The following is a 19570-nucleotide window of genomic DNA, read 5'->3' on the forward strand; positions in this document are numbered from 1 at the left end:
TTCTCTTTCTCTTTTCTCTTCTCTTCCCCTCCTCTCCTTTTCTTTGTCGTCTCCTCTTTCTCTTCTCTCTTCTCCTTTTCTTTTCTCTTTCCCTCACCTCCTCAACTTTTCTTTGTCGTCTCTTTTCTTTCCGCTCTCCTCTTTTCTCTTTAATCTTTCTTCTCTTCTCTCTCCTCTCCTTTTCTCTTTCTTGTCTCTTCTCTTTCTCTTCTTTTCTTTCTCGTCTCTTCTCTCTCCTCTCCTTTTCTCTTTCTTGTCTCTTCTCTTTCTCTTCTTTTCTTTCTCGTCTCTTCTCTCTCCTCTCCTTTTCTCTTTCTTGTCTCTTCTCTTTCTCTTCTTTTCTTTCTTGTCTCTTCTCTCTCCTCTCCTTTTCTCTTTCTTGTCTCCTCTCTTTCTCTTCTTTTCTTTCTCGTCTCTTCTCTCTCCTCTCCTCTCCTTTTCTCTTTCTTGTCTCTTCTCTTTCTCTTCTCCAGGGAGGTGGGGAAGGCTGTTTCTGCCCTCCCCAGGCTCCTACAAAGCCTCTAGAGCCTGGGGAGGGCAAAAAAACGGGACTCCCGGGCCCACTGTGCCATCACATGCCAAAAGCAGAGGGAGCATGGGTGGGTCGCGCACGCATGCGTGGGGGGGACAGGGCACATAGAATTATGGGTGTGGGCACACACACGCATGCAACCACCCCGTACTCCCCCAGCTTTTGGCATGCGATGGCAAAAAGGTTAGCCATCACTGCCGTAGGCCATTTGTGGGAAAGTGTTTCCTGTTTCAAAATAAGGAGTAATGGTCCCACCAATTTCTAGCATTTATGACCAAAGTTCGCTTTGCGCAGCTCAAGTCCAGGTAAATTCCCAGACAGCCACACAAAGACGTTTTTTCTAAATCCATTTTGCATCTGAATTCAGCCCGGTTGGTGTTTCCAATTCACTTGATACAGAACATAATTGCAAAGTAACTTCCCTGTCATCAAACAAGCCGGAGACCCACACGAGGTAAGCCGATCCCGTCGTTAGAAACCAACTCAATAGAGTCCTCTCTCCATTTACGGAATTGTTTTAGCAACTGGGAGTATTTCATGGCCCTCTGAATAACAGCTAATAAAGTGCCACTCCCCTGGACAATTATGGAGGGGTGCCATGGGAGAACAGGCAGTCTACTCACTGATTATGTAGCGTCTCACCTATATGGAATGCAAGGTGATTTTTTTTTTTTAAAGGGACAATCCAAACTGGCAAGTTTCTAGACCTCATGGGTCCCAAGAGAAAAGGGTGAGGACAATATATAAATTTGGAGTGCAGGTTGCATTCTTCGAACAAAACAGAGGTAAAAGGTAAAGATAAAGGTTCCCCTCGCACATACAGTATGTGCTAGTTTTTTTTCCGACTCTAGGGGGCGGTGCTCATCTCCGTTTCAAAGCCGAAGAGCCAGCGCTGTCCAAAGACGTCTCTATGGTCATGTGGCCGGCATGACTAAACGCCAAAGACGCACAGAACGCTGTTACCTTCCCACCAAAGGTGGTCCCTATTTTTCTATTTGCATTTTTTACCTGCTTTCGAACTGCTAGGTTGGCAGAAGCTGGGACAAGGAACGGGAGCTCACCCCGTTACGCTGCAGCAGTAGGGATTCGAACCGCTGAACTGCCAACCTTTCGATCGACAAGCTCAGCGTCTTAGTCCCTGAGCCACCGTGTCCCTTATGAACAAAACAAAAGTCTCTGCTTATTATATGTAGAATCGGTCCCACTCTCTCTAGCTTTTACAAGACAGGTCGTCCTCAACGTACGACCACAACTGAGCCCCAAATTTATGTTGTTAAGCGAGGCATTTGTTAAAGTGAGTTTTGTGGCCCGTTTTACAAACTTTCTTGCCACAAATTGTTAAGCGAATCATCGCAGTTAGCAATGCAGTTATGAAGTGAACCTGACTTTGCTCGGGAGAAGGTTGCAAAAGGGAATCGTATAACTCCGAGACACTGCAGCTGTCATAAATATGAGACAGTTGCCAAGTATCTGAATTTCGATCACCGTGACCATGGGGGATGCTGCAACGGTCGTGTGAAAAATGGCCACAAGTCCTTTTTTTTTCCAGGGCCGTTGTAACTTTGAACGGTCACTAAACAAAATGTTGAAAGTCGAGGACTACTGATAAATTGTCATAACCATTGATAGATTTGATAGAAATATCTGGATTTGAACCAAACTGTCTTGGCCAAGGTTGGGGACGAACCCTCCTAAGTTTTCTGTGCAGATCCTGATGGATTTTCAGCTCTGTTACAGGTCTCTAAATTCAGAAGAGAAATGTTTGGGGATTAGGAATTAAGTGTCACTTTAAACCAATGGGACTACATAGAAATATTGAAATAATCGGCATATTTTTGTATGCGATGTTAGTCTGCCACCTAGTGGCCAAACCTGGACCTGCAGCTTTTTAAAAAAAACTTCCTTTCAGAGTTTCATTTTTTCTTTTCAGTTCAAAGTAAGTCGTACTAAAACTTCCTTTTTAGGACCCTGTGTAAATCTGAGGAGAGAGAGAGAGAGGGATTGGCCCAAAGTCCATCAGCCAGCTTTCATCTCTAAAGGTGGGAGTAGAACTCACGGTCTCCTGATGATTAGAATAGAATAGAATAGAATAGAATAGAATAGAATAGAATAGAATAGAATAGAATAGAATAGAATAGAATAGAATAGAATAGAATAGAATAGAATAGAATAGAATAACAGAGTTGGAAGGGACCTTGGGAGGTCTTCTAGTCCAACCCCCTGCTTAGGCAGGAAACCCTACACCACTTCAGACAAATGGTTATCCAACATCTTCTTCAAAACTTCCAGTGTTGGAGCATTCACAACTTCTGGAGGCAAAGTTGTTCCACTGGTTAATTGTTCTAAGTGTCAGGAAATTTCTCCTTCTTTCTAAGTTGCTTCTCTCCTTGATTAGTTTCCGTCTGTTGCTTCTTGTCCTGCCTTCAGGTGTTTTGGAGAATAGCTTGACTTTTAAAAATAATAATAATAATAATAATTATATGAACGCTCTCTTCTTCGGCTTCCTTTTACTGGGGAAAATAAAACCTGGCATTGCTATGTCACCTCAGAACAAAAATGTGGGGCTTCTGGCAGAGACAACTTAACAGAAGGAGGTGGGTTTATTTGCTCTGTTTTAAAGTCACACACACACACACACACACACACACACACAAACAAACTGAGACAGTACCGAGTCCCAGTAATCGTAGCAGCAGCTATCAATAGCTTTGTAATGTGAAAAATATGTAGCATATCTGAGCCCCCTTCTAGTGGTTTTTTTTTTTTTTTTTAAGGCTTCCTCCAGATTTTCAGTTCGTTTGTTTTTAGTGCTTGGATTTTTTGTTGTTGTTGTTCTTTTTCCTTAAGGATATTCTAGGTCTGAAGCCACAAAAACATATGCCGCATTGTGCAATGATATATTTTGAAAAGCAAAAGTAGCTATGGCAAATCTTGTGTTGCCATAGCTGCGATCGGTTGATTAGGCCAGTGAAAACGGCCGGTATTTTTTTTTTTTTTAATTTGATTTATATGCCGCCCTTCTCCAAAGACTCAGGGCGGCTTACAATGTGCTCAACAATTTTAAGTTTGCAGTCCCTCTTTGCCAAACGAGCTGACTGAGGATGAAAAAAAGAGAGGAAGGGGGACCAGTCTTAAGAGCTTCGTGCACAATAGGCTGTGTGGTACAGTCATCCGATATCAACCCTTTCAACACCCCCGCCCTGAACCTACTGTCACGTCCCTACTACTGCTCAAGTTCCACTTGTGTTTGAGTGTGTACAAGGGTGCATTCATTTTGAGGAAAGTGTGTGGGGTTTTTTTTTTTTGTTCAAGAGGCCACTTCTGCTTTGGCCCATTCAGTTTCCCCACAAAAGTAAGGTGACCAGATTTTAACATTGGTAAAGCGGAACACCATTGACGGGGGGGAGGGGGGAAGGTTCTTGATTAAAAATTTGGTCTATATGGAGCAACAAAAATTTTCATAGAACGCAAAAATAGTATTGTAATATATTTTTTAAAAATTTCAACGTAAGTTATCCTGGCTAAATAGCCACATGGCCGCCGAAAACTGTATATTCCCTTCCCGTTCTCCCGCCGTTCCCTAGCTTGTCGTGCATTCTTTCCAAAAATTGGGACTTTTTAAAAACGCCGTGGGATGCGGGACAAATTGTTAAAAATCGGGACTGTACCGCCAAAAGCGGGACGTCTGGTCACGTTGCACAAAAGAACATCCTGCCCCTGCCAAAAGCGAACTGGGTGACTTTGGGACGATCACCAGGAGATTGATGAATTCTAGTTTCACTTTAGGCATGAAAGCCAGCTGGGTGACTTTGGTTCAATAACTAGGAGAGGGGGAGTTCTAGTCCTGCCTTAGGCATGAAAGCCAGCTGGGTGACTTTGGTTCAATAACTAGGAGAGGGGGAGTTCTAGTCCTGCCTTAGGCATGAAAGCCAGCTGGGTGACTTTGGGACGATCACCAGGAGATTGATGAATTCTAGTTTCACTTTAGGCATGAAAGCCAGCTGGGTGACTTTGGTTCAATAACTAGGAGAGGGGGAGTTCTAGTCCTGCCTTAGGCATGAAAGCCAGCTGGGTGACTTTGGGACGATCACCAGGAAATTGATAAATTCTAGTTTCACTTTAGGCATGAAAACCGGCTGGGTGACTTTGGGCCAATCACCAAGAAACTGTGAGTTCTAGTCCTGCCTTAGGCATGAAAGCCAGCTGGGTGACTTTGGGACGATCACCAGGAAATTGATGAATTCTAGTTTCACTTTAGGCATGAAAGCCAGCTGGGTGACTTTGGGCCAGTCCTTCCATTCCAGCCCAATCTATTTCACAGAGATGTTCTTGTGAGGAAAAGAAGAAGAGGAAGGAACATTATATATGTTACATACACTGCCTTGTGTTGTTTATAATAAAGGCAGCACATAAAATAAAATTTAAAAATACGATGCATTTTTCTTTGTGTCCGCCCTGAAGCCATTTCCCCCATGGCACCTTCAAGGCTGCCACAGCAGAGATGAGTCGAGCTGTGGGAATGGGGGTGGGAGGGGAGGTAGAGATAGCTGGGGGATCATAGCCAAAATAAAATTCTTTCCTCTGAGAACCAAGGACTTTCCCACCAGGTGCAAGGACGTGGGATCTGAGACCTAGTGACCCTTGGACTGGGACCTGATTGGACCACGTGATGGATTTGCATGGGCAGGGAGAAAAAGCTTTACTTTTAACTGGGGGAAAACCCAAGGGGGGGAGAAAAAAAGAAAAAGGAAAGAAAGAAAGAAAGAAAGAAAGAAAGAAAGAAAGAAAGAAAGAAAGAAAGAAAGAAAGAAAGGAGGGAGGGAGGGAGGGAGGGGAGAAAGAAAGAGAAGGCGGGAGGGAGGGAAGGAAGGAAGGAAGGAAGAAAAGAGAAAGAAAGAGAAGGAGGGAGGGAGGGAGGGAAGAAGGAAGGAAGGAAGGAAGGGGGAACTATAATGGGCAGTCCTCTCACCCCAAAAATCACACTTTTTTGATGGATTATAATTTTTAAAAAAATCAGGAAGGAAGGAAGGAAGGAGAGGGGAGGGGAGGGGAGGAGAGGGGAGGGGAGGGGAGAAAGAAAGAGAAGGCAAGAGGGAGAGAAGGAAAGGAAAGGAAGGAAGGAAGGAGAGAAAGAAAGAAAAGGAGGGAGGGAGGGAGGGAGGAAGGAAGGAAGGAAAGAAAGAAGGGGGAAACTATACTGGACAGCCCCCTCCCCTCCAAAATCACATTTTTTTTGGTGGATTATAAATTTTTTTTAAAAAAATCAATGTCGACCAAGAATTCCTGAAATTATACAACGAATGTTCCGTGCAACATTCATTAAAGATGTTGCAAACAAGACCCATTGAGTTGTTTTTAATAATATCAAAAATGCATCCGTCTTGGAAGTCAGTGTCAAAATCTCCACTATATTATTCGTAAATAGTGTCAAGAGAGGAGAAGAAAAAGCAAGAAAAAGCATGAAAAGAATATAGAGAAGCATTTCATTTCTGAGCTTCCCTTCTTTGTGGCTCCCAGTATTTTCTTTTTAACGTAAACTTTAGAAAACCATACTCTCTTTTGAATTTGCCTTGCCGCTCGATATATACGGTAATATATACGGAAGCCTATTCTTAAATTTCGTTACACCCCTGTTTTAAGGTCTAAGGCAGTGTTTCTCAACCTTGGAAGCTTGAAGAGGGGTGGACTTCAACTCCCAGAATCCCCCAGCCAGCAGCGCTGCTGGCTGGGGGATTCTGGGAGTTGAAGTCCACCCCTCTTCAAGCTTCCAAGGTTGAGAAACACCTGGCTTCTCTCAACTTGTCTAAACTGGGGCAAGCATTCTTTAGAAGCTCAACAGGGTTTAGCTTGTATTGGGTGAGACTTTAGCAGTAAATCCTGGGGATTTAGGATAATAAACGGATGTCAAGAAAAACTGAATGGACATGCCCATAAATTCATCCGGTGTTGAAAGAGATTTGACTGTTTCTATTGGTTGCTTACAGCTCCATCAAATATTTCATGTTTTAACTCCTGCATTGAATTCCTTTCCATGATGAGGTTGAAGGGCCAACTTACCTTGGAACTGGGCTCCGCATCTTCCGTTGGATCAGATTGGCATCTGACAAATTTGACCTGACCTTCTCCTTTGGCATCCATAGAATACCTAGACCTGGAAGGGATCTTGGAGGTCTTCTAGTCTAACCCCATATTCGGGGCAGCAGTTTTTATTTTGTCCCGGACAAATGGCTGTCCAATCATTTCTTTTAAAACCTCCAGCCAAAGGAGCAGCCCAGGAGGCAGGCACTTCCACCGATTAATTGCTCTCGCTTTCAGGACATTTCTCCTTCTGTATAGTTTAGATTCCCCCCTTGAATAAAGCTTCTACCTGTTGCTTCTGGTCCTGTCCTCCAATATTTGAGGGGCTGCCACAGAGAGGAGGAGTGGGAGGTCAACGTATTTTCCAAAGCACCTGAAGGCCAGACAAGAAACAACGGGGGGAAAACTGATCAAGGAGAGATTCAACCTAGAATTAAGGAAAAATTTATTTCTGACAGTGAGAACAATTAATCAGTGGAACAGCTCGCCTCCAGAAATTGTGGGTGCTTCATCACTGGAGGCTTTCAAGGAGATAGCTCTGCAGACTAATGCATTGTAATTTAACACCAGCTGTCTGCAATTAAAGTAAGTTCGAATCTCGCCAGGCTCAAGGTTGACTCAGCCTTCCATCCTTTCAAAGGTAGGTAAATTGAGGACCCAGTTTGTGGGGACAATAAGCTGACTTTGTATAAAAATATACAAAAGTATGAAGGCTATTGCTTAACGCGCTGTAAGCCGCCCTGAGTCTCCGGAGAAGGGCGGCATATAAATCAAAATTTTTTTTAAAAAAATGGTATAGGGCAGTGATGACTAACCTTTTTGCCATCTTGTGCCAAAAGACGGGGGAAGCGTTGGGGGGTGGTCAAGCCTGCGCGTGCCCACACCCATAATTCTATGCGCCCCACGCTCCCCATGCTTTTGGCATGAGATCACCCCAGGCTCCAGAGCCTCTCTAGGAGCCTGGGGAGGGCAAAAACGGCCTTCCCCAATCCCCCGGAATCCAGAAACAGTCTGTTTGCTGACTTCCGGAAGTTGGCAAACAGGCCATTTCCTGTCTCCAGAGGGCCTCTAGGGGGTGGGGAAGACTATTTTCACCCTCCCCAGGCTTCTAGAGAGGCTCTGGAGCCTGGGGAGAGCAAAAAAATGGGCCTTCCCCACCCCCGCAGGCCGTCTGGAGGCAGGAAACTGCCTGTTTCCCTACTTCCAGGTGGCCCAGAAGGCCCAAAAATCAACCGGCGGAACTGAGCTCACATGCCACCTGTGGCACGCGTGCCATAGGTTCACCATCATGGGTAGAAGGGTCTCCTGCTTGAGCAGGGGGTTGGATTAGATGACCTGTAAGGTCCCTTCCAACTCTGTTATTCTGTTACATGTAGTCCCTCAACTTATCACCACAACTGAGGCTAACATTTCTGTTGCTAAGTGAGCTATTCGTTAACGGTCAGTAAAACTGTTGTAAGCAGTGGTGGGATTCAGCCGGTTCGGGAGAACCGGTTGTTAGCTTTCTGAACAGTTTGGTGAACCGGTTGTTGGAAAAAATCATTAGGGCAGAGAACCGGTTGTTAAATTATTTGAATCCCACCGCTGCCCTGCCCCCATCTATTCTCTGCCTCCCAAGTCCCAGCTGATCAGGAGGAAATGGAGATTTTTTTTTTTTTTTATTGATATGCCGCCCTTCTCCGGAGACTCAGGGCGGCTTACAATGCGTTAAGCAATAGCCTTCATACTTTTGTATATTTATACAAAGTCAGCTTATTGCCCCCACAAACTGGGTCCTCAATTTACCTACCTTAGAAAGGATGGAAGGCTGAGTCAACCTTGAGCCTGGTAAGATTCGAACCTGCAGTAACTGCAGGCAGCTGTTCTTAATAACAGGGTGCTTTAGACCACTGTACTACCAAGGCTCTGTATTTTACAGTATCCTTTCCCTGGAGTGGGGTGGGAATGGAGATCTTACAGTATCCTTCCCCTGCCACGCCCATCAAGCCACACCCACAGTGTAGGTAGTAAAAAAATGTGAAACCCACCATTGATTGTAAGTCAGGGACTACCTATCTTACCGTTGAGCAAGGGCCCACCTATTCTAATACCTGTGCATTTGGATCCTTGCCAACCACAACTCTCCAAAAACCACATCGATTTAATTTTTTTTTTTTTGTTCTCTCGGTCTCTCATCGCTGCAGAAGGAAATTACCTGGCAGCTCTCTAAATCAGTAAATATTAAGGTAGAATTACAGGAAGGGAAAAACAAAGTTTGCACAATGTCTTGGGGATTGCCCCGATATGATTTCTTACTTTTACAGAAACCTTTCCCAGAAATATTACTTAGCTGGGAGGAGAGAGAAAAAATGCAAACAAACAAAAAAAATATAATACAAGTTGATTGGTTCAAGTACGAAAAGTTATTAGCGGAAGCAGCGGCCATTGATCGAGAACGCCGAGGACGTTGCTCTCGAAATGGACCGATTCTTCATCTTTCTGATGTTAGCGCTCTCTGTTGGCTTGCTTTGTCGCTCAGAAACAGGTAAGAGGGTTTGGAGAGGGTTATTAGATTGTTGCATGAGAAGAAAGGAGAGGAAGGGGAGGAAGATCCCTGGATCTGTGCTGGACAAGCAATGTTCCCTCAACACCGTTAAGCTGGTCGTTAAGGTGGAAGCTTTCAAGAAGAGACTGTGCTGCCCTCTGGCAGAAACGGTGTAGGGCAGAGGTCTTCACACTTGGCAGCTTTAAGACTTGTGGACTTCAACCCCCAGAATTCTCCAGCCAGCTATGCTGGATGACGTCCAGGCGGGTAAACAGCCTGAACTGGGGCGAACCGGTAGAAACTCACCCCTGCACTAAATGTTATTAAGTTATGGTACTCAGAATCATACAACGCCCAGGAAAAAAATAACCACTCCTTAAGTTTAATGTATCGTACAAAGTCATTGAGTTTGTAGTGGAGCTGGTTCAACCTATGTGAGAAGATTACATAAGTCTTCTCACGGATCTTCAACCAAGGATCAGGAAGGGAGGAAGGGAGGAAGGGAGGAAGGAAGGAAGGAAGGAAGGAAGGAGAGAAAGAAAGAGAAGGAGGGAGGAAAGGAGGGAGGGAGGAAGGAAGGAACGGAAGGAGGGAGGGAGGGGAGGGGAGAAAGAAAGAGAAGGCGGGAGGGAGGGAGGGAGGAAAGGGGGGAAGGGAGGGAGGAAGGAAGGAAGGGGAGGGGAGAAAGAAAGAGAAGGTGGGAGGGAAGGAACGAAGGAGAGAAAGAAAGGGAGGAAGGAAGGAGAGAAAGAAAGAGAAGGAGGGAGAGAGGGAAGGAGGGAGGGAGGAAGGAAGGAAGGAATGGAGGGAGGGGAGGGGAGAAAGAAAGAGAAGGCAGGAGGGAGGGAGGGAGGGAAGGTGGGAAGGGAGGAAGGAAGGAAGGAAGGAAGGGGAGGGGAGGGGAGGGGAGAAAGAAAGAGAAGGAGGGAGGGAGGGAGGAAGGAAGGGAGGGAGGGGAGGGGAGAAAGAAAGAGAAGGCAGGAGGGAGGGAGGGAGGGAAAGTGGGAAGGGAGGAAGGAAGGGGAGGGGAGAAAGAAAGAGAAGGAGGGAGGGAGGGAGAGAGGGAGGGAGGGGGAACCCCCTCCCCAAAAATCACACTTTTTTAGTGGATTATAATTTTTTAATTAGGTAGCTGGAGATAAAAGATTTTGGGGTGCACTCCTCCATAGTTCTCCTCCTTTTCTTTTTCTCACCTGTTCCCAGTGGGATGGTGTGAAAGAAAGAGGGACGAACTGGGAAGATCACCCCCCCACACACACCCAAAGAAGGGCACCCACCTCCCCTACCTCGGTTGAAGGGAGCGGGGAGAGTTGGTCATCCTTTCTCCAAGATCGCCAAGTCCACGATAGCTTCTTGAACCACATCCGGTGGCTGCTTTCATCCCTCGTAGCCCCTTCCAACCTGATCCCATCTTTCTCCTTTTGGGGGGGGGGGTGTCCAGGTGGAAGCTACGGCGAAGGACAAGAGAGTTTGCTGAGCAGGTCGAAACGAAGCAAGTTGTGGCATCCGTCCTGCCCTTGTCCAGGTGAGTCTCATCTCTTGATCTCCATCGGGGAGTTCGGAGAAAATTCACCTGAGGGTTTACTTTAGGTCTGTGATAGCGAACCTATGACACGCGTGCTACAGGTGGCATGCAGACCCCTCTCTGTGGGCACGCCAGCTGTTGCCCCAGCCCAGCTGCACTGCACATGCGCGCCAGGAGTGGATTCTATTTACCTTTACAACCAGTTCGCAACGGGATCGCCCATGCGCAACTCACTTCACTCGGGCATGTGCCTTGCTTCTGCGCATGTGCAGAAACTTCTGACAATGTCAGGGTCAGTGGGCGGATCCTTCCACCAGTTTTATTACCGGTTCTATAGAACCGGTCCGAACCGGGGGCAACCCACCACTGAAGCACATGCGCTTCTCGCCAGCCAGCAGCTCTTCGGGCCTGTGCCGTGCATGCACGTGGGGCAGGGCACATGTGGGGGTGCACGCATACATACATGGGGGCAGGGTGCATGCCCAGGGGGTGCATGCATAGGGGCGCTTGCATTGCATTTTGGGGGTGCACGCCCTGTTTTGGGCCTGGATGTTTTGGCTCCGACCCCCGAGGCCGATTTATCAGAGGGAGAAGGCTCCGAACATGAAGGAGAGGAGTTGGCCAGGCCTTCCTCTCCAGGACCCTCCTCTCTGGCAATGCCTCAGGTGTCTCCCGTAGGAGAAGAGATTGGCCAGGAGCCAAGTATCTCCTCACAGTCGGACAGTGAAGGGGATAAGTCTTGGCTGGATCCACGCCAGCGTCGGAGAGACAAGCGCACGCAACAGAAAAGGAGGCGTGCCAGAGATTAAGCTGAGTCACTGGACCACACCCCACAGGGGATATAAGGGGGTGAGGTGGCCATTCAGACTCTGTGACGGACAAAACTAACTACTATCGAGTCACATTGCATCTTTGGAAACAAGGTTATCTGCCTTGGATTTAATTACGGACTGGACTTGACAATTCTTGAACTGTGTGTATCTTGTTTATGAGTAAAGTTCTTAGCAAGCAGCTACTGGGTTGCTGCCAATCCTTTTATCGAAAGAATTTGTTGTCTGCCAGTTTATTTAACCCCCAGCTGTCTGTTTGTGTGCGTGTGTGAGATGGGGACAGAACACTGGAAAGCCTCTTGCACCAATCTGGAAGCCAAAATGGGGGATGGGGGGGACAGGGAACATATGTGGGGAGGCCAGGGAGCATGCATGGCGACAGGGGTTCGGGCACGCGCACATGCATTTGGGCACGCGCATGCTTTGGGCACTCGGCACCAAAAAGGTTAATCATCACTGCTTTAGGTTCTTCCGGCGCCAAGATTGTGTGGTTGTTTGTTCATGGGTTGTCTCTGCATTTTTTCTCTCTCTGTTCTTAGGTGCCTGTTGCTCAAAAGCAAACAAGCTATGTTGTTAATCATGGTTTCTCCTTTGAGGGTTGCATTTCTTCAAGGGAGGGACCTGTGGGTCAGGATGAGGAACCTCAATGTTTTCTCTTCCTGACATCTTTCTAATTATCTTCTTTTAACGACTCCATAATCCCTCGAGGAGTAAGAGTCTAGGCAACTAAATGGACCTAGCAGAGTGACTTAATGGCTGGATGCCCTTCTTGTTGCCGATGCGGAGTTTTTATTCAGCAGATATATTCTCATTGTGCCCAGAGAGAGAAAGATCTGCCTCTACCTAGGATCGAACTCACAGCCTCCTGATTGTGAGGTGAGACCTCTACCGCCACCGCACCACCCCCGACGTCCTTCTAATGATGGTTCCTAATTGCTTTTAGATTTAAATGAACGCCAACATCCAAAGAAACATGAACATGCCTGTCCCTGTGATGGATTCAGCTTACGTAGTTTGTCAGGTAAGAAAATGCTCCTGGGTGTAACTCATGTGGAACTCATAAAGGAAGATGGGTCCATGGGTGTAGCATCTTCTTAGGCGTGGATGAAAGGAAGAAATCAGAAACCACCCATCGGGACTTTTCTAGAATACTGGCTCATTTTAATTTTGTCCGCCGATTAAAATCACTTTTCATTGTGCAAGATACTGCTTCTCTGAAAATAAGACATCCCCTGATAATAAGCTCAATCAGACTTTTGAACGTAAGCGCTAAAATAACCCCCCCCAAAAAAATAAGCCCTCCCTGAAAATATTTAAACACATGTGCAGCCGCTCCCCGCCATTTCCTCTGGTTAGGGTTAGGGAGACAGAGCTGGAAATCGGGTAAGACGGCAAGAGGAGCCCCGTCTCGCTCCATGTGCCCCAAAAATAATAAGACCTCCCTGAAAATAAGGCCAAGCGCTTATTTCAGGGTTCAAAAAAATATAAGACAGGGTCTTATTTTCGGGGAAACATCAGGGGTGAAATGCTCCCGGTTCGGACCGGATCACCCGATCCGGTAGTGATGGAGGCGGGTGGTTTGGAGAACCGGTAGCAAAAATCCCTGCCCCACCCCGGCCATGCCCAGCTGAACCGCGCGATCATCAGAGGCTTTTTTTCTTTTAAATGCCTCTGATGATCCAAGCTGAGTTGCCTGATCGTCAGAGGCATTTAAAAGAAAAAAAGTCTCTGTCGATCAGGCAACTCAGCTGGGATCGTCAGAGCCTTTTGAAAGCATTTTTTTACAACCTCGTCGCCGAAAAGGTTGTCTAAAAAATGGTTTTAAAAGTTAAAAAAAAAAATTGGCCACGACCACCCAGTCACATTAAACCCCCCACCACCACCACCAAGCCACGTCCACAGAACAGGTAGTAACAAATTTTAGATTTCACCACTGGGAAACATGGTACAGATAGTAACATCAACAATTGAACCCAAAATTGCTGTGGCTAAGCGAGACATCGGTTAAGTGAGTTTTGCCTCGTTTTACGACCTTTCTTGCCACGTTTGTTAAGTGAATCACTGCAGTTGATAAATTTAGTAACACGGTTGTTAAGTGAATTTGGCTTTCCCGTTGACTTTCCTGGTGAGAAGGTCGCAAAAAGGGATCATGTGACCCCCAGGACACTGCGACCGCCGTAGACCGACTGGCTCTATCTCTGCGTCGGACGGAGAGCATCCATCGGAGCCTCCCCCAGACTCCAGCACTGGTCCAAGTTCCTCCGCAACCTCCTCATCGTCCGAGTCTACCGCCAGTTCTGCTGACAGCTGGCGGAGCCACAACAACAAGCAAAGTCAATGGGGAAATCAGATTCCCTTAACAACCACGTTACTAACTTAACAGTTGCAGTGGTTCGCTTAACAACGGTGGCGAGAAAGGTCGTAAAATGGGACGAAGCTCCCTTATCAATGGTCTCGCTTAGCAACAGAAATATACGACTCAATTGTGGTCATAAGTGGAGGATTATCTTCTACTGTTCAGTCTTCAATTGACCGACCAAAAGATGCACTAATTTATTTTATTTTTTCTCTGTTCCCTTTCAGAACATCGCAATCATCATCGTCATCATCATCGCAAGAACAAGCGACATGTGCTCCATAAGACAAAATGCAGGAGGTTTTTGAGGCACTGCACTTTTAAGGGGATCCACGTTCCCTTATAGTTCTTGGCATGACCCGAGGAGATTTATTATCCATGACGCAATATTGATTCTTCGGTTATGCGCCTTTCTCGTTTTTTAAAAAAAAATATCATTGTTTGCCCTAGGAAACTGCTTGATTGTTTGGAAATAAAGCTCCGAGCTTGAGGCCTTTGTGGGAGTGAATGGCCTGTAAAGATTGTGTGGACAAATAATAGTAGCAATGGAACTTGCTATACGCCGGGCACGCTTCCTGCTGCACACATTTTGCAATCCCTTGTAAAAACCCAGAGAGGTGCAGAAAATAAAGGAAATGGGAATATCATTTCCAAAAGGGATGGAAGTCTTTAGCCTACCCTTTGCAAAATGCTAACTGAAAGATGGAGGTAGTCTTCTACCTACAATCAGAATAGAATAGTAGAGCCGGAAGGGACCTTAGAGGTCTTCTAGTCCAACCCCCTGCTCAAACAGGAGACCCTGTATCATTTCCGAGAAGTGACTTCTCAAAAGCCTCCAGTATTAAAGCACCCACAACTTCTAAAAGGCAAGTTTTAGAAGTTCCACTGATTTGTTCTGTCAGGAAATTTCTCCTCAGTTCTAAGTTGTTTCTCTCCTTGATTCGTTTCCGTCCATTCTTGTCCTGCCCTCAGGGGCTTTGGAGAACAGCTTGATTTCCTCTTCTTTGTGGCAGCCCCTCAAATATTGGAAGACTGTGATAAGATAAGATAAGATAAGATAAGATAAGATAAGATAAGATAAGATAAGATAAGATAAGATACGATACGATACGATACGATACGATACGATAAGATAAGATAAGATAAGATAAGATAAGATAAGATAAGATAAGATACGATACGATAAGATACGATAAGATAAGATAAGATAAGATAAGATAAGATAAGATAAGAATTCTTTATTGGCCAAGTGTGATTGGACACACAAGGAATTTGTCTTTGGTGCATACGCTCTCAGTGTACATAAAAAGACAAGATACATTCGTTAAGAATCATAAGGTACAACACTTAATGATAGTCATAGGGTACAAATAAGCAATCAAATCATACTAGGAAACAATCAATATAAATCGTAAGGATACAAGCAACAAAGTTACATTCATACAGACATAAGTGGGAGGAAATGAGTGATAGTAATAGCTAATCCGAGAGGGATTTCAGTCATTTCGGTCATGGGTGCTGAAGGTACATCTGAGCCTAGTACAAAAACACGGGATTAACTGCCAGGATTTCTGGCAAAACGAAGTTATAAGCTGGCTCAGCCACCTCAATAGAATAGAATAGAATTTTTTATTGGCCAAGTGTGATTGGACACACAAGGAATTTGTCTTTGGTGCATACGCTCTCAGTGTACATAAAAAGACAAGATACATTCGTTAAGAATCATAAGATACAACACTTAATGATAGTCATAGGGTACAAATAAGCAATCAAATCATACTAGGAAACAATCAATATAAATCGTAAGGATACAAGCAACAAAGTTACAGCCATACAGTCATAAATGGAAGGAGATGGCTGATAAGAACGATGAGATTAATAATAGTGCAGACTTAGTGAATAGTTTGACAGTGTTGAGGGAATTATTTGTTTAGCAGAGTGATGGCGTTCGGGGGAAAACTGTTCTTGTGTCTAGTTGTTCTGGTGTGCAGTGCTCCGTAGCCTCGTTTTGAGGGTAGGAGTTGAAACAGTTGATGTCCAGGATGCGAGGGGTCTGTAAATATTTTCACAGCCCTCTTTTTGACTCGTGCAGCAAGCTGTTCCACTGGTTAATTGTTCTAACTATCAGGAAATTTATCCTTCGTTCTAATTAGTTAGTTAGTTAGTTAGTTAGTTAGTTAGTTAGTTAGTTAGTTAATTAGTTAGGTTAGTTCTCTCCTTAGGAAAAGAACGTGTCGGTAAGAATACTGATGTCTCCCTCCAACTATATTTGGAGATACTTCCTTCCATTCACCTTTACCTTCTTTAACCTCATTATGTCTTTTTATACACAAAGCCTCTTTCCCTCAGGCTTATCGTTTATCCTGATTTACAGCAAAGGCTGGAATGAACTAGGAAGCTGGGACAGAAAAGCTCTATAGCTCGTTGGACAAATATGACCAGTAAAGAAAAGAAAATTCCAGCTAGACCAGGGGTCGGCAACCTGCGGCTCCAGAGCCACATGCGGCTCTTTGGGCCCTCTGCTGTGGCTCCCTGTCGGGTGATCCCACCACTGGCTGGCCCCGCCCCTTGCCCTCCCCTCCCAGTTACTCCTCGCCTGGCCTGAGAAGATAAGGGTGACGGCAGGAGATGGAGAAGCGGCCAGGGCAGAGAGAGAGAGATACAGAGAGAGATACAGAGAGAGAGGGAGAGAGAGAGACATAGAGAGATACAGAGAGAGAGGGAGAGAGAGAGACATAGAGAGATACAGAGAGAGTGGGAGAGAGACAGACATAGAGAGATACAGAGAGAGTGGGAGAGAGAGAGACAGAGAGATACAGAGAGAGGGAGAGAGAGAGAGACATAGATACAGAGAGAGAGGGAGAGAGAGCCATAGAGAGATACAGAGAGAGAGGGAGAGAGAGAGACATAGAGAGATACAGAGAGAGTGGGAGAGAGAGAGACATAGAGAGATACAGAGAGAGAGGGAGAGAGAGAGATAGAGAGAGATACAGAGAGAGAGGGAGAGAGAGAGACATAGAGAGATACAGAGAGAGTGGGAGAGAGAGAGACATAGAGAGATACAGAGAGAGAGGGAGATAGAGAGACATAGAGAAATACAGAGAGAGTGGGAGAGAGAGAGACATAGAGAGATGCAGAGAGAGTGGGAGAGAGAGAGACATAGAGAGATACAGAGAGAGAGGGAGAGACGGGCGAGGGAGGGAGAGAGAGAGAGATGTCAAAAGGATTTTGTGGTTCCCGGTGTTTTTTAACAACTGGTTCTCTGCCCTAATGACCGGCTGGGTAGGCGTGGCTAGGGGGAGTCATGTGACTGGTGGAAGTGAGTGACATCGAGTTGGCCACGCCCACCCAGGTTTTGTGGCTCCCGCTGTTTTCTTTTCTGTGGGAAACGGGTCCAAATGGCTCTTTGAGTATTTAAGGTTGCAGACCCCTGAGCTAGACGCTTCATGAAAAACCAAGGAAGACACTTGGAAATCGATGGGATCTTCAAGAAGCATTTTTTGCCTGGATGTGGCACATGGGTTCTTTTGAAAACAGATGCATTAAAAACCGGTTTGATGCTTATTGTCTTTTTTTCCTTTTCCTGTGTGTAGGTGGACACCATAGGCTAATTCTTCTTTCCTCCCTGCATTCCCACAAAAGCCAAGGATACAATCTCGGGTTTTTTTTTACATTACAAAATATAACCTCTCACTGCCAAGAAAGCCGTATAGAAGCTAGATGGCCATGATAAACCAGAAAATGGTTGATTTATTTACATACAGCATTTTACACTCCATAACAAGCTTTAGCATGTTGTGAGAAACCAAGCCGAGAGGAAGTTTGTGTTAGTCTTTGGTAACAACAACAACAACAAAATCAGTGGTCTAGTTGTTGCACCTTTTCCGACTAGCCCATATTAAACTACTTATTTAATTTCAATTATTTTATTAAACTTTATTTAAAAAGTAAAAGGTTCCATGAGCTGGAGCTCACAAAAGCTTCTGTTTTTTTTTTTTTAAATTTGATTAGACAGAAAATATGCTAGTTCTGATTATTTGCAGCCCAAAATCCCTGAGGAAAGTTGCAATGTTACCGTTTTATAACCCAAGGTTTTCCAAACTTGGCAGCTTCGTATCAGTGAACTTCTGCTCCCAGAATCCCCCAGCCAGCTTGCTTTAAGTTGGATGGACTTCAACTCTAGGAATTCCCCAGCCAGGTTGTTTTCAATTGGGTGGACTTCAACTCCCAGAATCCCCTGCCAGCTTGCTGTACGTTGGGTGGACTTCAACTCCCAGAATCCCCCAGCCATCTTGCTTTAAGTTGGGTGGACTTCAACTCCCAGAATCCCCTGCCAGCTTGCTGTACGTTGGGTGGACTTCAACTCCCAGAATCCCCTGCCAGCTTGCTGTATGTTGGGTGGACTTCAACTCCCAGAATCCCCCAGCCATCTTGCTTTAAGTTGGGTGGACTTCAACTCCCAGAATCCCCCAACCATCTTGCTTTAAATTGGGTGGACTTCAACTCCCAGAATCCCCCGCCAGCTTGCTTTACGTTGGGTGGACTTCAACTCCCAGAATCCCCCAGCCGGCTTGCTTTATGTTGGGTGGACTTCAACTCCCAGAATCCCCCAGCCAGCTTGCTTTATGTTGGGTGGACTTCAACTCCCAGAATCCCCCAGCCGACTTGCTTTATGTTGGGTGGACTTCAACTCCCAGAATCCCCCAGCCAGCTTGCTTTATGTTGGGTGGACTTCAACTCCCAGAATCCCCCAGCCAGCTTGCTTTACGTTGGGTGGACTTCAACTCCCAGAATCCCCCAGCCGACTTGCTTTACGTTGGGTGGACTTCAACTCCCAGAATCCCCCAACCATCTTGCTTTAAATTGGGTGGACTTCAACTCCCAGAATCCCCCGCCAGCTTGCTTTACGTTGGGTGGACTTCAACTCCCAGAATCCCCCAGCCGGCTTGCTTTATGTTGAGTGGACTTCAACTCCCAGAATCCCCCAACCATCTTGCTTTAAATTGGGTGGACTTCAACTCCCAGAATCCCCCGCCAGCTTGCTTTATGTTGGGTGGACTTCAACTCCCAGAATCCCCCAGCCAGCTTGCTTTATGTTGGGTGGACTTCAACTCCCAGAATCCCCCAGCCGACTTGCTTTACGTTGGGTGGACTTCAACTCCCAGAATCCCCCAACCATCTTGCTTTAAATTGGGTGGACTTCAACTCCCAGAATCCCCCGCCAGCTTGCTTTACGTTGGGTGGACTTCAACTCCCAGAATCCCCCAGCCGACTTGCTTTACATTCGGTGGACTTCAACTCCCAGAATCCCCCAACCATCTTGCTTTAAGTTGGGTGGACTTCAACTCCCAGAATCCCCCAGCTAGTGTGCTTTACATTGGGTGGACTTCAACTCCCAGAATCCCCCAGCCGACTTGCTTTACGTTCGGTGGACTTCAACTCCCAGAATCCCCTGGAATTCTGGGAATTGAAATCCACCCATCTTAAATGGGCCAGGTTTTAAAACAGTGTCCTATCCTAACTGTTTAATATTATAATTCCGACATACATACATACATACATACACACATACATATATACATACATACATACATACATAAAATAGGCGGTCAACTCAAATAAAATTCATTCCCGGAGTTTTACTTTAAAGCATCCATCAGGTCGCTTTCCTCTTCTCCGCAGAAGCCGGAGGGCGCGCGGCCCCTTTAAGAACGGCGGCCCAAAA

General features: G+C 45.9%; 1 protein-coding gene and 1 long non-coding RNA gene across 2 annotated transcripts; one reads left to right on the top strand and one right to left on the bottom strand.

Annotated features, from left to right (window-relative positions):
- Window positions 1-8767: 8767 nt before the first annotated feature.
- On the top strand, window positions 8768-14335 carry LOC148112348 (uncharacterized). The gene is made up of 4 exons (XM_087876816.1): window positions 8768-9134; window positions 10576-10659; window positions 12433-12510; window positions 14073-14335. Exons 1-4 carry the CDS (start codon window positions 9068-9070, stop codon window positions 14189-14191), a joined length of 348 nt encoding a protein of 115 aa, XP_087732942.1. The 5' UTR covers window positions 8768-9067; the 3' UTR covers window positions 14192-14335.
- Window positions 14273-19555, bottom strand: LOC148112349 (uncharacterized). The gene is made up of 2 exons (XR_015729524.1): window positions 19442-19555; window positions 14273-14877 (listed from the first exon to the last, which is right to left on the bottom strand). It is a non-coding gene; the product is annotated as an uncharacterized LOC148112349 (long non-coding RNA).
- Between the last annotated feature and the right edge of the window lie 15 nt (window positions 19556-19570).

This window comes from Pantherophis guttatus, chromosome 10 (genome assembly GCF_059756535.1).
Source record: "Pantherophis guttatus breed Tessera chromosome 10, ASM5975653v1, whole genome shotgun sequence".
NCBI classification, from domain to species: domain Eukaryota; kingdom Metazoa; phylum Chordata; class Lepidosauria; order Squamata; family Colubridae; genus Pantherophis; species Pantherophis guttatus.

Bases quoted from the DNA above. Each gene is read 5' to 3' on its own strand.
- LOC148112348 (XM_087876816.1), top strand. From the start codon at position 9,068: ATGGACCGATTCTTCATCTTTCTGATGTTAGCGCTCTCTGTTGGCTTG. The intron at 9,135-10,575 runs GTAAGAGGGTTT...GGGGGTGTCCAG, and splicing joins GCTTTGTCGCTCAGAAACAG to GTGGAAGCTACGGCGAAGGA. The intron at 12,511-14,072 runs GTAAGAAAATGC...GTTCCCTTTCAG, and splicing joins CAGCTTACGTAGTTTGTCAG to AACATCGCAATCATCATCGT.